Genomic DNA, 16,059 nt, shown 5'->3' on the forward strand with positions numbered 1-16,059 from the left:
TAATGCATGGCCCTGGGACAGCTGAGCAGCCCCTTGGAAAGAGAGAAAATCAGATCCCCGTTTCGCATCATACACATGAATAAGCTCTAAATGGATGAGGAATATAAATTAAAAAGTAAAGACATGCAAGTACTAGAAGAAAACATGAGTGTATTCCTCTTTAATGCCGTATAAGGAAAAGTTTAGTTAATTGTGAGTAAAATTCTAGAGGTGATAAAGGAAAAGATTGATAAATTTGACTATATAATTTTTTTAAAAATTCATGGAAAAACAACCCTAAAATGGAGCGTGAATCAGGGTTTGCAGTAGTCCAAGCTGTGGTACACACAGTTATTCTTAATTCAGTGCCATGGTATTTATTCTCTATGATGTCGCCACTCATTTCATGGCGAAAGTGGCGCGACAGTGGGCGCCTGACTAGGAGATCCCTCAGTCCTATCGTGGTCTGCTTCTGGAGACCACCGGAGACGGCCCAGCGCAGGGGTGGGACGGCCCACTGAGTGCTCGCCGAGGTGGCAGGTTGCAGACGGGACCCTGTGGGATCACAGAGTCCCAGGATGCAGCATGGGACCCTCGGCCGGGGTGTAGGACTGTCACCAATAGATACATTTGGATATTTAAAAATATATAGATGTCTAAAATGTTTTAAAAATCTGCCAGTATGCAAAGATTCTCAAGTTATTAAGTAAAAAAGGAAGGTTCCAGAAAAGTGGTGGCCCACTGACACACATTTTTATTAACTCTCTATTTTTATTAAGTGTATGGTTTTCCATACACTTTTTAAACTTCCTTGAAAAAAACACAAGTAGCTGTTCACGTGCTTCTCTCTTGAGTGGTGCTGCAGGCTGCGGGGGGGTGGGGGGGAGGGGGCGGGGGAGGGGAGGCTTGGGCCTAATGTTTTATGCCTTTCTGAATGTTTTGAAAGTGTGTCTGTTACATGAATGAAACACTTTTATAACTAAAGAAAGAAAGAAGCAGAAGGCCTGACAGTTATTCACAGCTTGTTCCTCTTGGTGTCCTGACGGAGTGAGTTTGGTGATGGGAGGGGAGAGGAGCAAGGGAGCAGGTGGGTGGTCACACGGGACCGGTGTCAATGTGCAAGGACAAGGGGAGGGAGGGTCAGAGGGTAAATCACGCAAAGGCCAAACACCTCTTCAAAGTTTGGACATGGAATGTAGTGGCTCACACCCCTCTGCCTGTTTTTGAAACTCAGCAGAAAGGTCCAAATCAGGGGTGTCAACCTCGTTTTCATCGGGGGCCACATCACCTTCATGGTTGCCTTCAAAGGGCTGGATGTAATGTTAGGACTGCATGGATGAAACTACTCCTTAATAGTTAAGTGAGAGCTCAGCGCTGCCGCTGGGTAGGAACAAGGTACCGGCTGGATAAAACAAGGTGGAGGGCTGGATTCGGCCTGCAGGCCTTGTGTTTGCCACCTGTGGTCTAAAGTCGTCGACAGCTGTCATTTTAGAAAGCCATGGCTGTGAGAGACACCTCAGTGGGAGTCATCATTTCAGTCAGTTCCTTTTAAAGAGTTATGTCTTGTCTGATGGGTTGTTAGGGTTTGGGGAGAATTTGGCCCGGGCTCTGTGTACCATCATCTCTATTTTTTATGCCAATTGTCAGTATACAAGATACGATTCATGGGATTATCACCTCTCTTATCACTAAAACATAAGCTCCATGAAGGCAAAGACTTTGTCTTGCTCACTGCTGTATTCTTAAGATTTAGAAGTGTACCCAATGATTTTAATATTTATCCAAAGAAGATACTCAATATGTATTTGTTGAATCAATAGCTGTGTTGAGATAATTAGGGGGAAGTGGACCAGGGCTGAACTGCACCAGAGTGAGGATGTGACTCGATTTGATCTCACGGTGACTAATTTGATCTCTCTCAGTCTGACCAAGGACATGACCGGGAAGGAAGACGTGTACCGAGGCCCAGCCATCAGGGCTCTCTGCAGAATCACCGACGTAAGTTCCCTGTGTTGTACGGCGGTGTCGAGGAGGGTACTGGTTTCTCTGCGGGAGGCCGTGTGAACCGAGTAGGGTTCCCCAGCATGACTTTGGATCTCGGTAGAGGCTGGCCTCGTTCTATTGTGCTTTGCTTTACTGCGCTTCACAGATGCTGCGTTTTTACAAATTGAAGGTAAGACTCTCCACGAGCAAAAAGATGATGACAGCTTGCTGAAGCCTCAGATCATGGTTAGCATGTTTTAGCAATAAAATATTTTTAAGTAAAGGTATGTATGTTTTGTGGACATAATGCTGTTCTTGCCCACTTAAACATAACTTTCATGTACACTGGAAAACCCCAAAATTAGTGAGACTTGCTTTATTGTGACAATTGCATTATTGCATGATCTGGAAGGTCACTAGCCTTCTCTTGGAGGTAGGTTGGTGTGAAAGAAACGTGGCCACAGAAAGGCCTATGTGCTCCCAGCTTCTTTTCTTTCAGACTGGCTTGTCCTCTGACTTAGAGCAGCCCATTTGTCGCTCTGCTTGCCTCGTAGACTTTGGTCATAGTCAGGACACACTGCTGGTAGGAAACAAAAACCCATTTGAATTTAGCTCTAAAAAGGAACTTTCTTATGGAACATAGAGCTCTCAGAATTTGGTAAAACTTAGAACTGGATGCCAGAGCAAGAGAGAAGGCAGCTCTAAGAAACTAAGCTAGAAGCAAGACTTCTCAGATATGTACTACAAGACCCGTCATTTACTCCTTATTCAAGTAGTGAAGAGAGAGAACCTGGCAGGCCATCAGCCAGCCCCGCGGGTCCGTGTCAGGTGTTGAACCCGACTCAGTCTGTCACACTGGGAGGGGCACGATGGTGTGGTGTGGTGGGCTGGCCCTGTCTTCGGACTGTCAGCAGGAGTGGTTAAAATGAAAGGCAGGCTGGGCATTGCCAAACGAGTTAAATAATATTTCAGCTGTGCTCATGCTTGGGTATGTTTTCTGTGTACATTTGCAGTCCTCTCAAGTTTTAAAGGTTGAGCAGGGTCAAATGGTAGATCTGGATCCTAGAAGGAGTAAGAGAAATGCTTTAAAGTTTTTTGCTGCTCAGCTGTTTTATTGTGGTTATTTTTGTTTTTAGCATTAAATCAATGGCATAAGACTTGACAATGCCAGCGCTAAACAACAAGACTCCGTTTCCAAATAGTGATTGCAATTTATATATCTTCATGGCCACCACCTTTCTAGTGCTGAGCTTTCTTCCAATTAAATTAAAAAGAACTTTATTCTCAGAGGATTTCACATTAAGAGCTCACTATAGTAGTGTATCAAACATTTAATTAATTATGTATCTAAAATAATCAGGTTACATTTGACTGATAAGACTCTCTGGGATCCATGTGAAATAGATCCCCTTTGAGCAGAGGTATCTTCAGGATTTCAAAAGCAGCTTTCTTCCTTGTTTAGGAATTTCTTTTTATAGCATCCCTGGTACGTCAAACCTAACTTACGTGTTTCCTCAAATGGGAGCTCTCCACCTTGAGACGGTTTATTTCCTCATTGTTGGGGAGACAGTTGTCTCCCTTAGGGATGAATGTTCCTCCTTGAACCTTCCCCTCAGGTTGTCTGGATGCTGCCCAATGGGATATCATTACTCTGTTACATGCTGATCCTTTTTAATGAATTCTAAATATTTATAGAAACTAATATGTATGGCTGGGTTTTGTAAGTTGTTTGGAAGTGGTAATGTAGTGTGCACATGTTTTGCTTCAGCTTTTTCTTTACAAATGTTACTAGGGAACAATGCTGCAGGCCATTGAAAGATACATGAAGCAGGCCATTGTGGACCGGGTCTCCAGTGTGTCCAGCTCGGCGTTGGTGTCCGCCTTAGTAAGCAAACGAGGATGGGGCTGTGCTGATTCTCTCACAAACGAAACTTTGGAATACTGTGTGTACATCTCCACTGCTTTATCCAAGAGTGTTTCATCTGCCTGGGCAGCACTGGGCAATTAAAGTGGGCAGTTAAAAGCATGAAATTTCCACGTGTTTCAGAGGTTTTGGTAATCAGAAGGTTATGTTGTACACATAATAAAGACGGGAGGTAAAGGCGAGGGGAAGACAGAAGAAACTGAGGGTCTCTCTTTTTTCCAAATCTTACATTAGTTATGACCTGCGTTTTTACCTCGTGCCTCGTCCTCTCCTTCCCTTGCTGCCCGTACCCCAGTGCCCCTCAGTGCAGTCTCCTGTCCTGCCTCTGCTCTCCTCCCAGGAAGTAGCCTCTGTTTCAGTAATGCCTCTCTCTCTGTTATCAAAACAAAATGTATTCTTTGAAATCTACCACACTGCATTGAATTAAAATAGATTACTAATACATGAATGGCTTTGATCACTTGGTTCATAGGAGTTTCCTGGAAGAAAAACCTTTATTGTTAACATTATTTAAGTCCCATTCCATTAATTATCCCTTCCTGTCCCTTCCTCCTCATTACTTCTTGTACACATCTCTCCCAGTCCATAAACGTGTAGTACGGTATTCACCCTTGCAAAGGGGTCTGGGAGAGAGTGTTTGTGATTCGTTATTGCCTCAGGCATATTGACTTGAGATAGACTTAAAAAGCTACTAAGTTGTTTCTCTTTCTCTTTTTTCTTTTCTTTTTTTGGACATGTCTTTTGGAAAGGGAAGCTAACTCATGATTCTAAACTTCCTGACGATGCATTATCTATTCTTATTTTTTTCTGCGTTTAGCATATGATGAAGATAAGCTACGATGTGGTTAAGCGCTGGGTCAATGAAGCCCAAGAAGCTGCTTCCAGTGATAATATTATGGTCCAGGTATGGTCGTTGAATCATTTTAGCTTATGTTTCGAGATCAGCTTTCTTTAGCCCTTACATCGCAGGGGCAATTTACTGATTCCCCAAATGAGTATTCGCTAAAGGCTGAAATTAAGCAACCTGTTTAGTGCATTTTCTCGAGTGGGCATCTCACTGACTGTGGTACTGCCATAGGTCCCGCTAGTGTTAATAGAGACTGGAACACAGTTGGAGAAAGCTTCTTACCCTCATAGATGCCCGTTCCAGAGGTCCTTCTTGAATCTGTTTGAAAAATAATTTGTGAAGAAGGGTGTTCACGTCCAAGCTTTTCAAGGCTTGATTAGAGTAGACGTTGTAAAAACAGTAAGGAGTAATTTTTACTTCGTGAAACTTTAAAACCACTTTGTTGGAAAGATCTCCTTTGGGTATGCATTAGGCTATTCCTGATTAAAAGGAACAGGATGAAGTTGTTAACTGGCAGTTTCATGTGAAGTACTCATGTGTGTTGGAGAGGGCGCCTGTGTATCCCTGTCAGTGTTTATTGACTGTTGGCGTTAGCGTCTTCAGTCACGAGGGGACACAGTAGTGACCTCTCCCTGGGAAACATCCCCACTCTCCTGAGTCCATTGTGGCACTTAAATACAAAGCACCGTGGTAATACACTTGCACTCCGGGAGCCTTCTTTAAGAGGTGAATCCTTTAACTGCTAACAGGGTTACAGATGGTTTAAAGCCACTCAAAGGCCTGCAATACTGGTAAAGCCTTGACCCTGAGAACCTTTGTACTAAGGGTGGATGGGGCAATGCCGAACGTGCTAGATGTACCTTCGGAATAAATATATCACCCCCTTAATACTTGTGCAGTCTGAATTTACACCTTCTGGGGGTGGATTAGAAACTCCTCTCCTTTCAGTCTTGCCATGTCTGATTCAGTGTGAAGAAGCTATCTATTTTGTGTACTTTTGACCTGGATATCTTTTTAATAAAAATCTAGCCCTGGCCAGGGAGTTCAATTGGGCATCATCCTGACACACCGAGGTTGTGGGTTTGATCCCTGGCCAGGGCGCACATGAGAATCAACCAATAAATGCATAAATAAGTGGAACAACAAATTGATCTCTCCCTCTTAAATCAATAGATAAAAAAGAATTACTGTAACTTCATTTAAAAAATCTAGTGCCATACAGTTCTGTTTTCATGTAAATTTTGTCCTATTCTTACTCAGTTTTCTGTTGGTCCCATTCTTTTTCTTGTTCTTTAGTATCATGCATTGGGAGTCCTCTATCACCTTAAAAAGAACGATCGCCTTGCTGTTTCTAAGATGTTAAATAAGTTTACTAAGTCCGGGCTCAAGTCACAGTTTGCTTACTGCATGCTGATCCGAATTGCCAGTCGTTTGCTAAAAGAAAACGAGGAGGGGTAAGTGTCTTCACCCAAACCCAAGCAATTTTCCCTTTGTGGTTACGACACCTCAGAATTTATTTCCTTGACGAGTATTTTTTGGGCAGTGCTGACTTGGCAGATCAATTTCATGTTTTCCAAATTAAAAAAAGGTCGGGGCGGGAGCTCCAAGTAACACAACTTTTTTATTTTTTATTTTTACTGTACGCTCTGGTATATGTTCTTAGTAGATTGTGATTGCTAATAATATAATGACGAACTGATACTAAATAAAACATACTTATAAACCTTAAGGTATACAATAATTAAATGTGATAACTGGAAGTGACATTAAGAATCTTGTTTATCCTTTTTGCTTTTATAAGAGACTGTTGAAGTACTGCATTTAAAGATTTATTTCAATTATTTATTTAAAATTAAAGTGCAGGAGAGAAAAACAGAATTACACATTTGTAAAGTTCTTACATTATTCATGAAACAGCATTATATCATTTGATGGTAGACTGCAATAATATAAGGATGAATACTGTGATCTTTTGAGTAACCACTAAGAAAACCGAAAAGATATAATGTAAATGCTAACAGAGAAGATAAAATGGAATATTCAAAAATATTCACTTGAGCTTCCTGCGATGGTGAAGTAGCTGGGTCATATAAGCCCTCCTGCAAATAATGATTAGTTATTAGTATAAAACTGTACCTCCCGCAAACAAGAAAACCCGCAACTATTTGACAGTACTGGTGAGTTGTGAAAAGGAGGCAAAAACTGGAGGGAAGTCAACTCGTGAAAGACAGAAGCTTCACTGGGTGAGATGAGGGCATTTCTGGCTAGTCTGCTGGGGTCAGCTAGCCACACCCAGGTGGGGTCATCCAAAGCCATGGTGTTTCCTGGCCAGAGGAATGAGAACACAGTTGGAGGATGCAAATCCTGGAAAGGAGAGAGCTAAAAATGGAGCGAGCCTCAATGTAAACTACAGAACCCTTGGCTGGTCCCTGACGTGTGCACAAAAAGGGGAAGGCTCCAGGAATCCCAGCAAATGGTAGCTACGAACCAAAAGAACTGAGTCCGGAAAGAGACCGCAACTCACCACGGAGGCGGTGGAGCCTAGAACGTGAACCCAGCCAGCGTAACTGCCTGGTACAGGAGCATCATACGTTCCAGGCTCTTTGCCTCATATCATCCACAATGTCTGTAATCACACACCACAGTGACGTTTCAGTCAGTGATGGACAGTAGATAACGATGGTGGTCCCATGAGATTATAATGGAGCTGAAAATTCTTACTGCATGGTGACATTGTAGCTGTCCCACATTGTACCTCTCGTAACATAGTGGCAGAGCATGTTACTCACATGGTTGTGGTGACGCTGGTGTAACCAGCCTACCGCACTGCCAGTCGTGTAAAGGTATACAGCATATACAATTATGTACAACACCCAATACTTGATAATAAACAACTGTGTTACTGGGTCATGTATTCACTGTAGTTGCTGTTATTTTTAGAGGTACTCTTTATAGTCATAAAGAACAAAATTTGCTATAAGCAGTGTGTTGTGTTACACAGACATCAGCCTCACACATCTCATGTTTACTGGGTCTCTTGATTGCACGTTTTGTCTTGTGCTGGATTTAGTATCACGTTGTTTTATTCATCGTGGCCCCTAAGCACAGAGAATTCACCACTAATGTTGCCAGCAAGAGGTCTCATTAAGTGGTTGACCTGAAAATGAAACCAAAAGGGAGTAAGGGCTATGAAGGTGGGAAGTCAGTGATGATTATTGTGCAGCCAATCAGACCCACCCCACGCTAATGGTCTGGAAGAACGAGAACAGTGATGGAAGCTGCGAAATGATCTGCTTTATCGGAGGCAACGAGAATGACAAGAGCTCGAAGGGTCTGTGTCAAACATGGGGAAACTTCCAATGACCTGGAGTAACGACTAGACATAGAAGCATGCCCCCCTCAGCACCGCAGTAATCATAGCCAAAGCAAAAGTCCGTGATGTTGAAAGAAGAGGCTGGACCTGTGAGGTTGAGTGTGCTGCTTAACTCTGAGTGGTTGAAACTGTTCATTCCATGATTTGAAAGGGCATGGTGAATCTGCGAGTGCTGATGCAAAGGCAACTGAAGAATTTTCAGAAACTCTGCATAAGCTGGTTGTGGAAGAAAATTACTTTCCAGAGCAAATATTCAATATAGATGAAACCTCTTTGTTCTGGAAACAGATGTCTGAAATTCGGACTTTCATTTATAAGGAGACCAAGCCAATGGATAAGATACCCATTGTTTGGAGCCAAGGCTACAGATTGAAGCCCTTTGTGATCTGGCTCGGTGAGAACCCTGGGGCCTTGCAGGGTCTCGGGAAGCACGCCCTGCCATTGCTCTGCAGGGGCAGTGACAGGGCACGGTGACCCAGCTCCTCTTTTGAGACGCCCTCCTGGATTGCTCTGCCAGTGAAACGAAGAGGTATAGTTTGGAGAATAATACACATGTCCCTTTCAAGATTTTGCTTACTTTTGGTAATGCTCCTGGACAGCCTCCTTATATTGGTGCTCTTCATCTCAGTATCAGAGTGGTGTGTCTCCCTGTAAACATCATCTCTTTAAATTACCAGCCAGTGGACCAAAGAGTTATGGCAGCTCTGAAGGCCTACTGCCCCAGGAGGGCCTTTGCCCGGACCCCTGCTGCAACAAGAAAACACTGATGAGGTCCTGGAAGTATTACAACATCTGTGACTACATCAAGAATTTATGGATGGCACCTGGAGGAAGACACTCAAGAGATTCGTCCATGACTTCAGGGGGTTTGTCAAAGAGGAGGAAGTTGCAAAAACCAACAAGGCTGTGGTGGGTGTCGCAAACGTCTTTAACCTGGGAGTGGACGAGGTGATGTTGAGGAGCCCCCAGAGGTGGTTCCTGGGGAGCCGACTAATGAGAAATTGTCGGAACTGGAACGGGAACACACAGCTGAAGAAGAATCAAGAGAAAACTGCGGGAGAAAAAGCCCCAAGAAAATTCTCAGTGAAGGGTTTAGCAGAAGCATTTGTACACCTCAAGCTCCTTAAAAAGTTTGAAAACATGGACCCCAATGACAGAAGGTTTTCATTAGTAGAGAAGAATGTTCATGGTGCATTATCTACTTACAAGCAGCAGTCTGGTGCAAGAAAGAAACCGAGCAAACCACCATGGACGTATTTCTGGAGGGAGTGACACCTCCTAAAGAAGAGCCTCAGGCAGACCTTCGTGAGGTGGCTTAGAAGAAGACATTGTTATCACAGGAGATGACAGTTCCATGCACGTCACTGCCCCTGAAGTCCTTTGCATGGGACCAGGCGTGCAGGTGGAAGACAGCGACATGGGTGGGCCTGACCCCGTTCAGGCCTAGGCTAACGTGTGTATTTGTGTCTTAGTTTTTAACAAAAAAGTTAAAAAAAATAAAAACAGAAGAAAGCTTATAGAATAAGGATATAAAGAAGGAAAAGTTTTGTACAACTGTACAATGTGCTTGTGTTTTGAGCTAAGTGTCATTACAGTAGAGTTGACAAATTAAAATGTTTATAAAGAAATTTTCTTTAAAAGTAAGAAAGTTTCAGTGAGCTAAAATTTATTGTTGAAGAAAGAAAAAAAATGTAAATAAATGTAGTGCGGCCTAAGTGTACAGTGTTTATAAAGTGCAGAGAAATGTACAGTAATGTCCTAGACCTTCACGTTCACTCACCTCTCACTCGCCCAGAGCAGCTTCCTGCCCTACAAACCCCATTCACGGTAACTACATTATACAGGTGTACCCTTTTAATCTTTCATACCAAGTTTTTACCGTACCTTTTCTGTGTTTCCGTATGTTTACACACACAAACACCATTGTGTTACAGCTGCTTGCAGAGGAAACGGAAACCATGAGAAGCAATTCTAGACCTTCAAGGTCCAAATTCAACTGGAGGAGCAGTAGAACCCATAGGAGATAAACATATAGAGATTATTACAAGGACTTGACATACACAGTTTGGGGCTTGCTAGGCAAGTCTAAAGTCTATAGGGCAGCCTCTCAGGAAGAGACAACCACGGGCAGCCTGGAACTCATGGGCAGAAGCTGAAGTTGCTCTCCACTAGTGGAATTTGTCATCCTGTATTTCACTGTAAGCAGCAAGATGAAACAAGGCCACACCTTCCACTCCTTGGAAATTCCCTCAAGTGAACAGCCAAGTTCATTTACAAGTTCTGCTTTCTACCTAACTGCAGTACACAATGGCACTAAACTCTGCCAGTGCATGACAGGGACCCACCTACTCTGCTTTACAAGAACATGGGTAGCCCTCACTCCCTTTTCAGCCCTCATCACAGAATCTTTGAGGGCAGACTTCTACAAGTAGCCTGAGAGCCCTCACTGGCTGTGCCCCTAAAGACCAGGTTTCTCATAGTCTTTTTGAGGCAATTTAGGCTTCCTTCATCATGCTCCTCAAAATTCCTCCAGCCTTCGCCCACTGCTTGATTCCAAAGGCACTTCCACAACTTTGGCTGTTCGTAGCAGCACCTCACTTGCAGACACTAACACCTGTGTTGGTTTTGTATCGCTGCCATCATTGTGATGGCCTACCGCAACATCTGCCTGTGATCCCACAAGTTTGTGGGCTAGACGTAGGTCTCATGAGTTAAGGTGTTGGTGGGGCGCTTTTGTGTACGGGAGGCTTAGGGGGAAAATCCATTTCTAATCTCATTTAGGTTGGTGGCCAGATAAATTTCTTGGTGGGCATAGATTGTAGGGCCCTGTTTCCTTGCTGGCTGTCAGGCAGGGGTTGGTCTGGGCCATGTGAGGTTAACATATTCACAGGTTCCATGGAGGAAGGCGTGGGCCTGTTTTGCCTGATACAAGTTCAATCCCTGAAATAGATTAATTTGTTGGTTAGGCTTAACACCAGGTTAGAGATGGCCCACGAAAGAATGAGTTTAGAGTGAATTTGAAGATAGAGTAACAGTAAGGAACTAATTTGAAAAACAGAGAAAACAAAAGTAAACAGCTTCAGAGGACTGTGATATCAAGTGATAAATAATTGGAATTCCAGAGGAAGAGGTGAGAGAATGGGGTAAAGACACACGAAGAGGTGAGGAGCAGGTATTTCCCAGCACACTCCTTTTTTCTAGCACGGCAAGGTCAGGGCAAGGTCGGTCTGGCAGCCAAAGCTCCACACGACTGTTCCTCATTTGAAGAACAAAGGGGACAGATCCGAACATCTGAATGGATGCAAAAAAAAAAAAAAAAAAGAAAAGTAGTTGATAAAATTTAATGGCAATTTTTGATCGAAAATCTCTTTTCAAAGCAGAAGAAGGGGACATTATTATCCTGATAAATCTCAGTAAATTCTTGATTGTCTCAAGTACACTTGATACTTATTGGTGAGCTGTTGAAGGCTTTCCCTGTGAGACTGTGAATGAGGCAAGGATGTTTGCTGAGCCTGCTTTTTAAGTAACATTTTACTGGAAGTCCTACTTGGTGCAATAAGTCAAGAAAAAATTAAATATCTAATTATTAGAAAGAATATTTGTAGGCAGCATGATTTTGTATATGGAAAATGCAAAACTGATCTGTACCTTATCTAGTAAAGTTGATACATAAATTTACCAGTTTGTTGGATAGGTCAGTATGCAAAATCAATTTTATTTCTATATTTCAGGAACCTATCACTAAGGTAAAATTTTGAAAAGATGGCACTGTATTACAATAAAATCCTTAGGAATAAATCTACAAAAATTGTGTACATCTCTCCACAGCAAATTATAAAATGTTATTTAAATTTAAAATATGACCTGAATAAATGTGCTTAGGTTGGAATATTTAATACCATAAAGAGGTCACATCTTATTTTGATTTGTGGATCCAGTGAACCCCCAATCAGAATCTCAATTGTCTGCTTTTAAGTACCAAACAAAAATGCATACATTTGTGTGTCAAAAGATGGATAAGTATACCTTTAGTGCTGTTCTTCATAATAGCCCAGAAATGGAAGCAGTCTTAAATGTCCTTCAATGCTAGGATCAAAAAATAGTGATACGGTCATGCAGTCAATTGTATATAACAATAGAAATGAACAAATTACTGTGGAATGCAACTATGTAGAGGAGTCTCACTAAGAAGTCACACAAACGAATACATTTTGTATACTTCCATTTAAGCTATTTTCAGACTTAACAGGCATAACTAATTTATAGTATTAAAAGTAAGGATAGTAGTCATCTTTAGGGCAGCATCAGGACAGTGCTTGGAAGATGGTATATGGGGATTTCTGAAATGTTTGAAATACTCATTCTCAATCATGGTAGGTTTGCAGTAATTCACTTATAATTTGTACATGTAAGTTTGCAATAATTCACTTGAGATTAGTTATCTAGTTTTGCATAACAAATGATAGCAAAGCTTACATTTTTTAAACATCCAGGATGATGAAGGGACAATTCTAAAACTTATGTGAGAGTAGGCATTTGACCCATACTTTACATCCGATTTCTCTCAGCTTCATTGCATGCTAATTTTGAGGGGACCAGCCCTTCCCTGGCATAACGGACCTGCGATCCAAACCCTGGTCCTGTAGGACAGCATGCTAGCAGCAGGGAGCTGTGCGCTTTCTCCACGTGCACTTGCATGAGTCGTGCACTTGCATGAGTCGGGGAGTCCCAGCAACTCTGCTGACGTGAAGCGAAGAAGCTGGACTCCGGGCCTTGTGGTTGACCAGAATTGATTGAGTCTGGTTGTTACGGAGGTTCATAGGACTACAGCTTCTTTTCTAGATAGCCAACTGATCGATCAGTTTTGGATAAAATTATCTTTTTCCCTTGCTTGTTAAGTGCACTTGTCAATCAATTCTCAGAATTTCTCTTGCAGTTTTTTAATTTTGTATGTATGTTATCAGAGATGGCATTTCAAAGAAATCAGTTTTTTTTACTATCAAGTTCCTTGTTGGTCTATAGTACAGCCTTTACTTTATCCTGTAAGTTTTGGTATGTTCTGTTTTTGTTTGTCTCAAGATAGTTTTAAATTTCCCTTTTGATTTCTTCTTTAACCCATTGGTTCAACAAGTGTGTTGGTTAATTCCCACATATTTGTAGATTTTCTAGTTTTCTGTTATTGATTTCTAGTTTCATTCCATTGTGATTGAAAAAGATACTTGGTATGATTTAGACTTTAAATTTATTAAGACTTGTTTTGTAACCTAAAATTTATCCTGGAGAATGTTCTTGTGCACTTAAGAGTGGTATGTTCTCCTGGCTGGTGTAGCTCAGTGGATTGAGCGCGGGCCTGCGAACCAGACGATCGCAGTTTGATTCCCAGTCAGGGCACATGCCTGGGTTGCAGGCCAATTCCCAGCAGGGGACTCACGAGAAGCAACCATACATTGATATTTCTCTCCTTCTCTCCCTTTTTCCGTCCTTTCCCCTCTAAAGATAAATAAATAAAATCTTAAAAAAAAAGAGTGGTATGTTCTGTGTGCGTGTATGTTAGGTCCATTTGATCTGTAGTGTCGTTCCAGTTCATTAACAGGGGCTGTTTCTTCATTTATTTAGATTTCTCAGCAGGGTTTTGTAGTGTTGAGTGTGAAAGTCCTGCATTACTTTTATTAAACTTGTTTCTAAGTATTTATTCTTTCTGATGCTATACTGAATGGAATTGTTTCATTAATTTTGTTTTGGGTTAATTGTTGCCAATATATAGAAATACAGATGAGTTTTGCATGTTGATTTTGTATCCTATTATAATCTTGGTATGGTCAGTTCTATTTGTATGTGAGTGTGTTTGTGAGTGTGTGTGTCTTGGGATTTTCTATGTACAGAATCATGCCATCTTTGAACAGAGTTTTACTTCTTCCTTTCTTAACTGGATGTCTTTAATTTCCTTCTTCCATTTTTCCCTTCCTCCCTCCTGTTCTCCCACCCCTTCCCTTCCCTCCCCTCCCCTCCCCTCCCCACCCCTCCCCACCCCTCTCCTCCCCTCTCCTCCCCTCCCCACCCCTCCCCACCCCTCCCCTTCCCTTCCCACCCCTTCCCTTCCCACCCCTTCCCACCCCTTCCCACCCCTTCCTTCTTTTCTTCCTAATTGTACTGTCTTGAAAATTCAGCACAATGTTGAGTAGAAGTGGTGGAAGCAGACTTCCTTGCCTCATCTCTTATCTTAAGAAGAAAGCATTAAGCATGATGTGGATTTTCTGAAAATGCCCTTTATCAGGTTGAGGACATTCTCTTCAACGAACTCTAGTTCTTTTAAGAGTATTTGTCAGGAATGTGTTTTAGATTTTGTCAGTTGCTTTTTCTGTAGCGATTAAAATGATTATGGGGTTTCTGTCTTTTGTATTTTTCATTTGTTATGTAACATGAATTGATTTTCCGTTAAACCCATTTTGCATTGTGGGGATGAATACTACTTAATTATGGTATATAATTCTTTTTATGTATTTCTGGATTTAGTTTGCTGATATTTTGTTAAGGACTTTTGTGTTCATGTCTGTAGTTTTCTTGTGGAAACTTGTTTTTGTTCTGGTAATACTGGTATCACAACATTAGTTGGGAAATAGTGTACCTACCTCATTCATTTTCTGAAAGAGTTTGTGAAGGATTGGTGTTATTTCTTTAAATATTTAATAGAATTAACCAATAAAGTCACTGGGACCTGTGCTTTTCTTTGAGGAAAATTTTAAATAACTAACCCATAGGTCTATTTAGAGTTTGTATTTCTTTGTGAGTCAGTTTTGGGGGTTTGGTGTTTCTAGGGATTTATCCCTCTAAGTTCTTCAATTCATTGCGTATAGTTTATTATATTCTCTTCTAATCAGTTCAGTTTCTTTTATGTCAGTAATTTGAGTGTTTTCTCTCTCTCTCTCTTTGTTTCTTTGTTGGTCTACCTGAACGTTTATAAATTGTGTTGGTCTTTTCAAGAACTAACTCTGGGTTTCATTGATTTAAAAAAATGTTTTTTCATTCTAGTTCATTGATCTCTACACTGATCTTTTAAAATTAAATTTATTGGGATGACATTAGTTAATAACATAAATTTCAAGTGTCCAGTTCTATAACACATCATCTGTATGTTGCATTGTGTGCTCACCACCCACACTCTGGTCTCCCTCCATCACCATATATTTGANCTTTTATGTCAGTAATTTGAGTGTTTTCTCTCTCTCTCTGTTTCTTTGTTGGTCTACCTGAACGTTTATAAATTGTGTTGGTCTTTTCAAGAACTAACTCTGGGTTTCATTGATTTAAAAAAATGCTTTTTCATTCTAGTTCATTGATCTCTACACTGATCTTTTAAAATTAAATTTATTGGGATGACATTAGTTAATAACATAAATTTCAAGTGTCCAGTTCTATAACACATCATCTGTATGTTGCATTGTGTGCTCACCACCCACACTCTGGTCTCCCTCCATCACCATATATTTGACTCCCTTTACCATTTCATGCTCCCCAAACCTCTCTCTTTTCTGGTAACCACCCTTCTGTTGTGTGTCTGTGAATTTGTTTTATTTCGTTTGTTTGTTGCTTTCTGTTCTATATGGCGCAGGAGTGAAACTGTGTAAGGTCCATATGACTCTCATCTGACTTATTTTGCTTAGCATGATTCTCTGGAATGTCCATCTATGCTGTCCCAAGTAGCAGTATTTAATTGTTTCTCATAGCTGAGTAGTAGTTCATTGTGTATTTGTACCAAGTCTTTATCCAGTTGTCCATGGAAAAACACTTAGGTTGTTTCCGTGTCTTGGCTACTGGTATATACATATGTCTGTAGACATAAGTGTTTTCAAATTTTTCAGGGGGATATCCAAAAGAGGGTTTGCTGGGTCATGTGGTATCTCTATTCTTAATTTTTTGAGGAACTTCCATACTGTTTTGCACAGTGGCTGGACC

At 41.4% G+C, this 16,059-nt stretch overlaps 1 protein-coding gene across 1 annotated transcript in view; it reads left to right on the plus strand.

Annotated features, from left to right (window-relative positions):
- Window positions 1–16,059, plus strand: part of COPG2 (coat protein complex I subunit gamma 2) — a 136,679-nt gene that overhangs the window by 33,039 nt on the left and 87,581 nt on the right. Inside the window, exons 6-9 of the mRNA XM_037049185.1 lie at window positions 1,902–1,977; window positions 3,755–3,847; window positions 4,704–4,790; window positions 6,030–6,187. Coding sequence (XP_036905080.1) covers window positions 1,902–1,977; window positions 3,755–3,847; window positions 4,704–4,790; window positions 6,030–6,187 — 414 coding nt within the window. The remainder of the gene's footprint in view (window positions 1–1,901; window positions 1,978–3,754; window positions 3,848–4,703; window positions 4,791–6,029; window positions 6,188–16,059) is intronic.

Source organism: Sturnira hondurensis, unplaced genomic scaffold (genome assembly GCF_014824575.4).
Source record: "Sturnira hondurensis isolate 20B ecotype Veracruz unplaced genomic scaffold, ASM1482457v3 Scaffold0006437, whole genome shotgun sequence".
Taxonomy (NCBI): Eukaryota; Metazoa; Chordata; class Mammalia; order Chiroptera; family Phyllostomidae; genus Sturnira; species Sturnira hondurensis.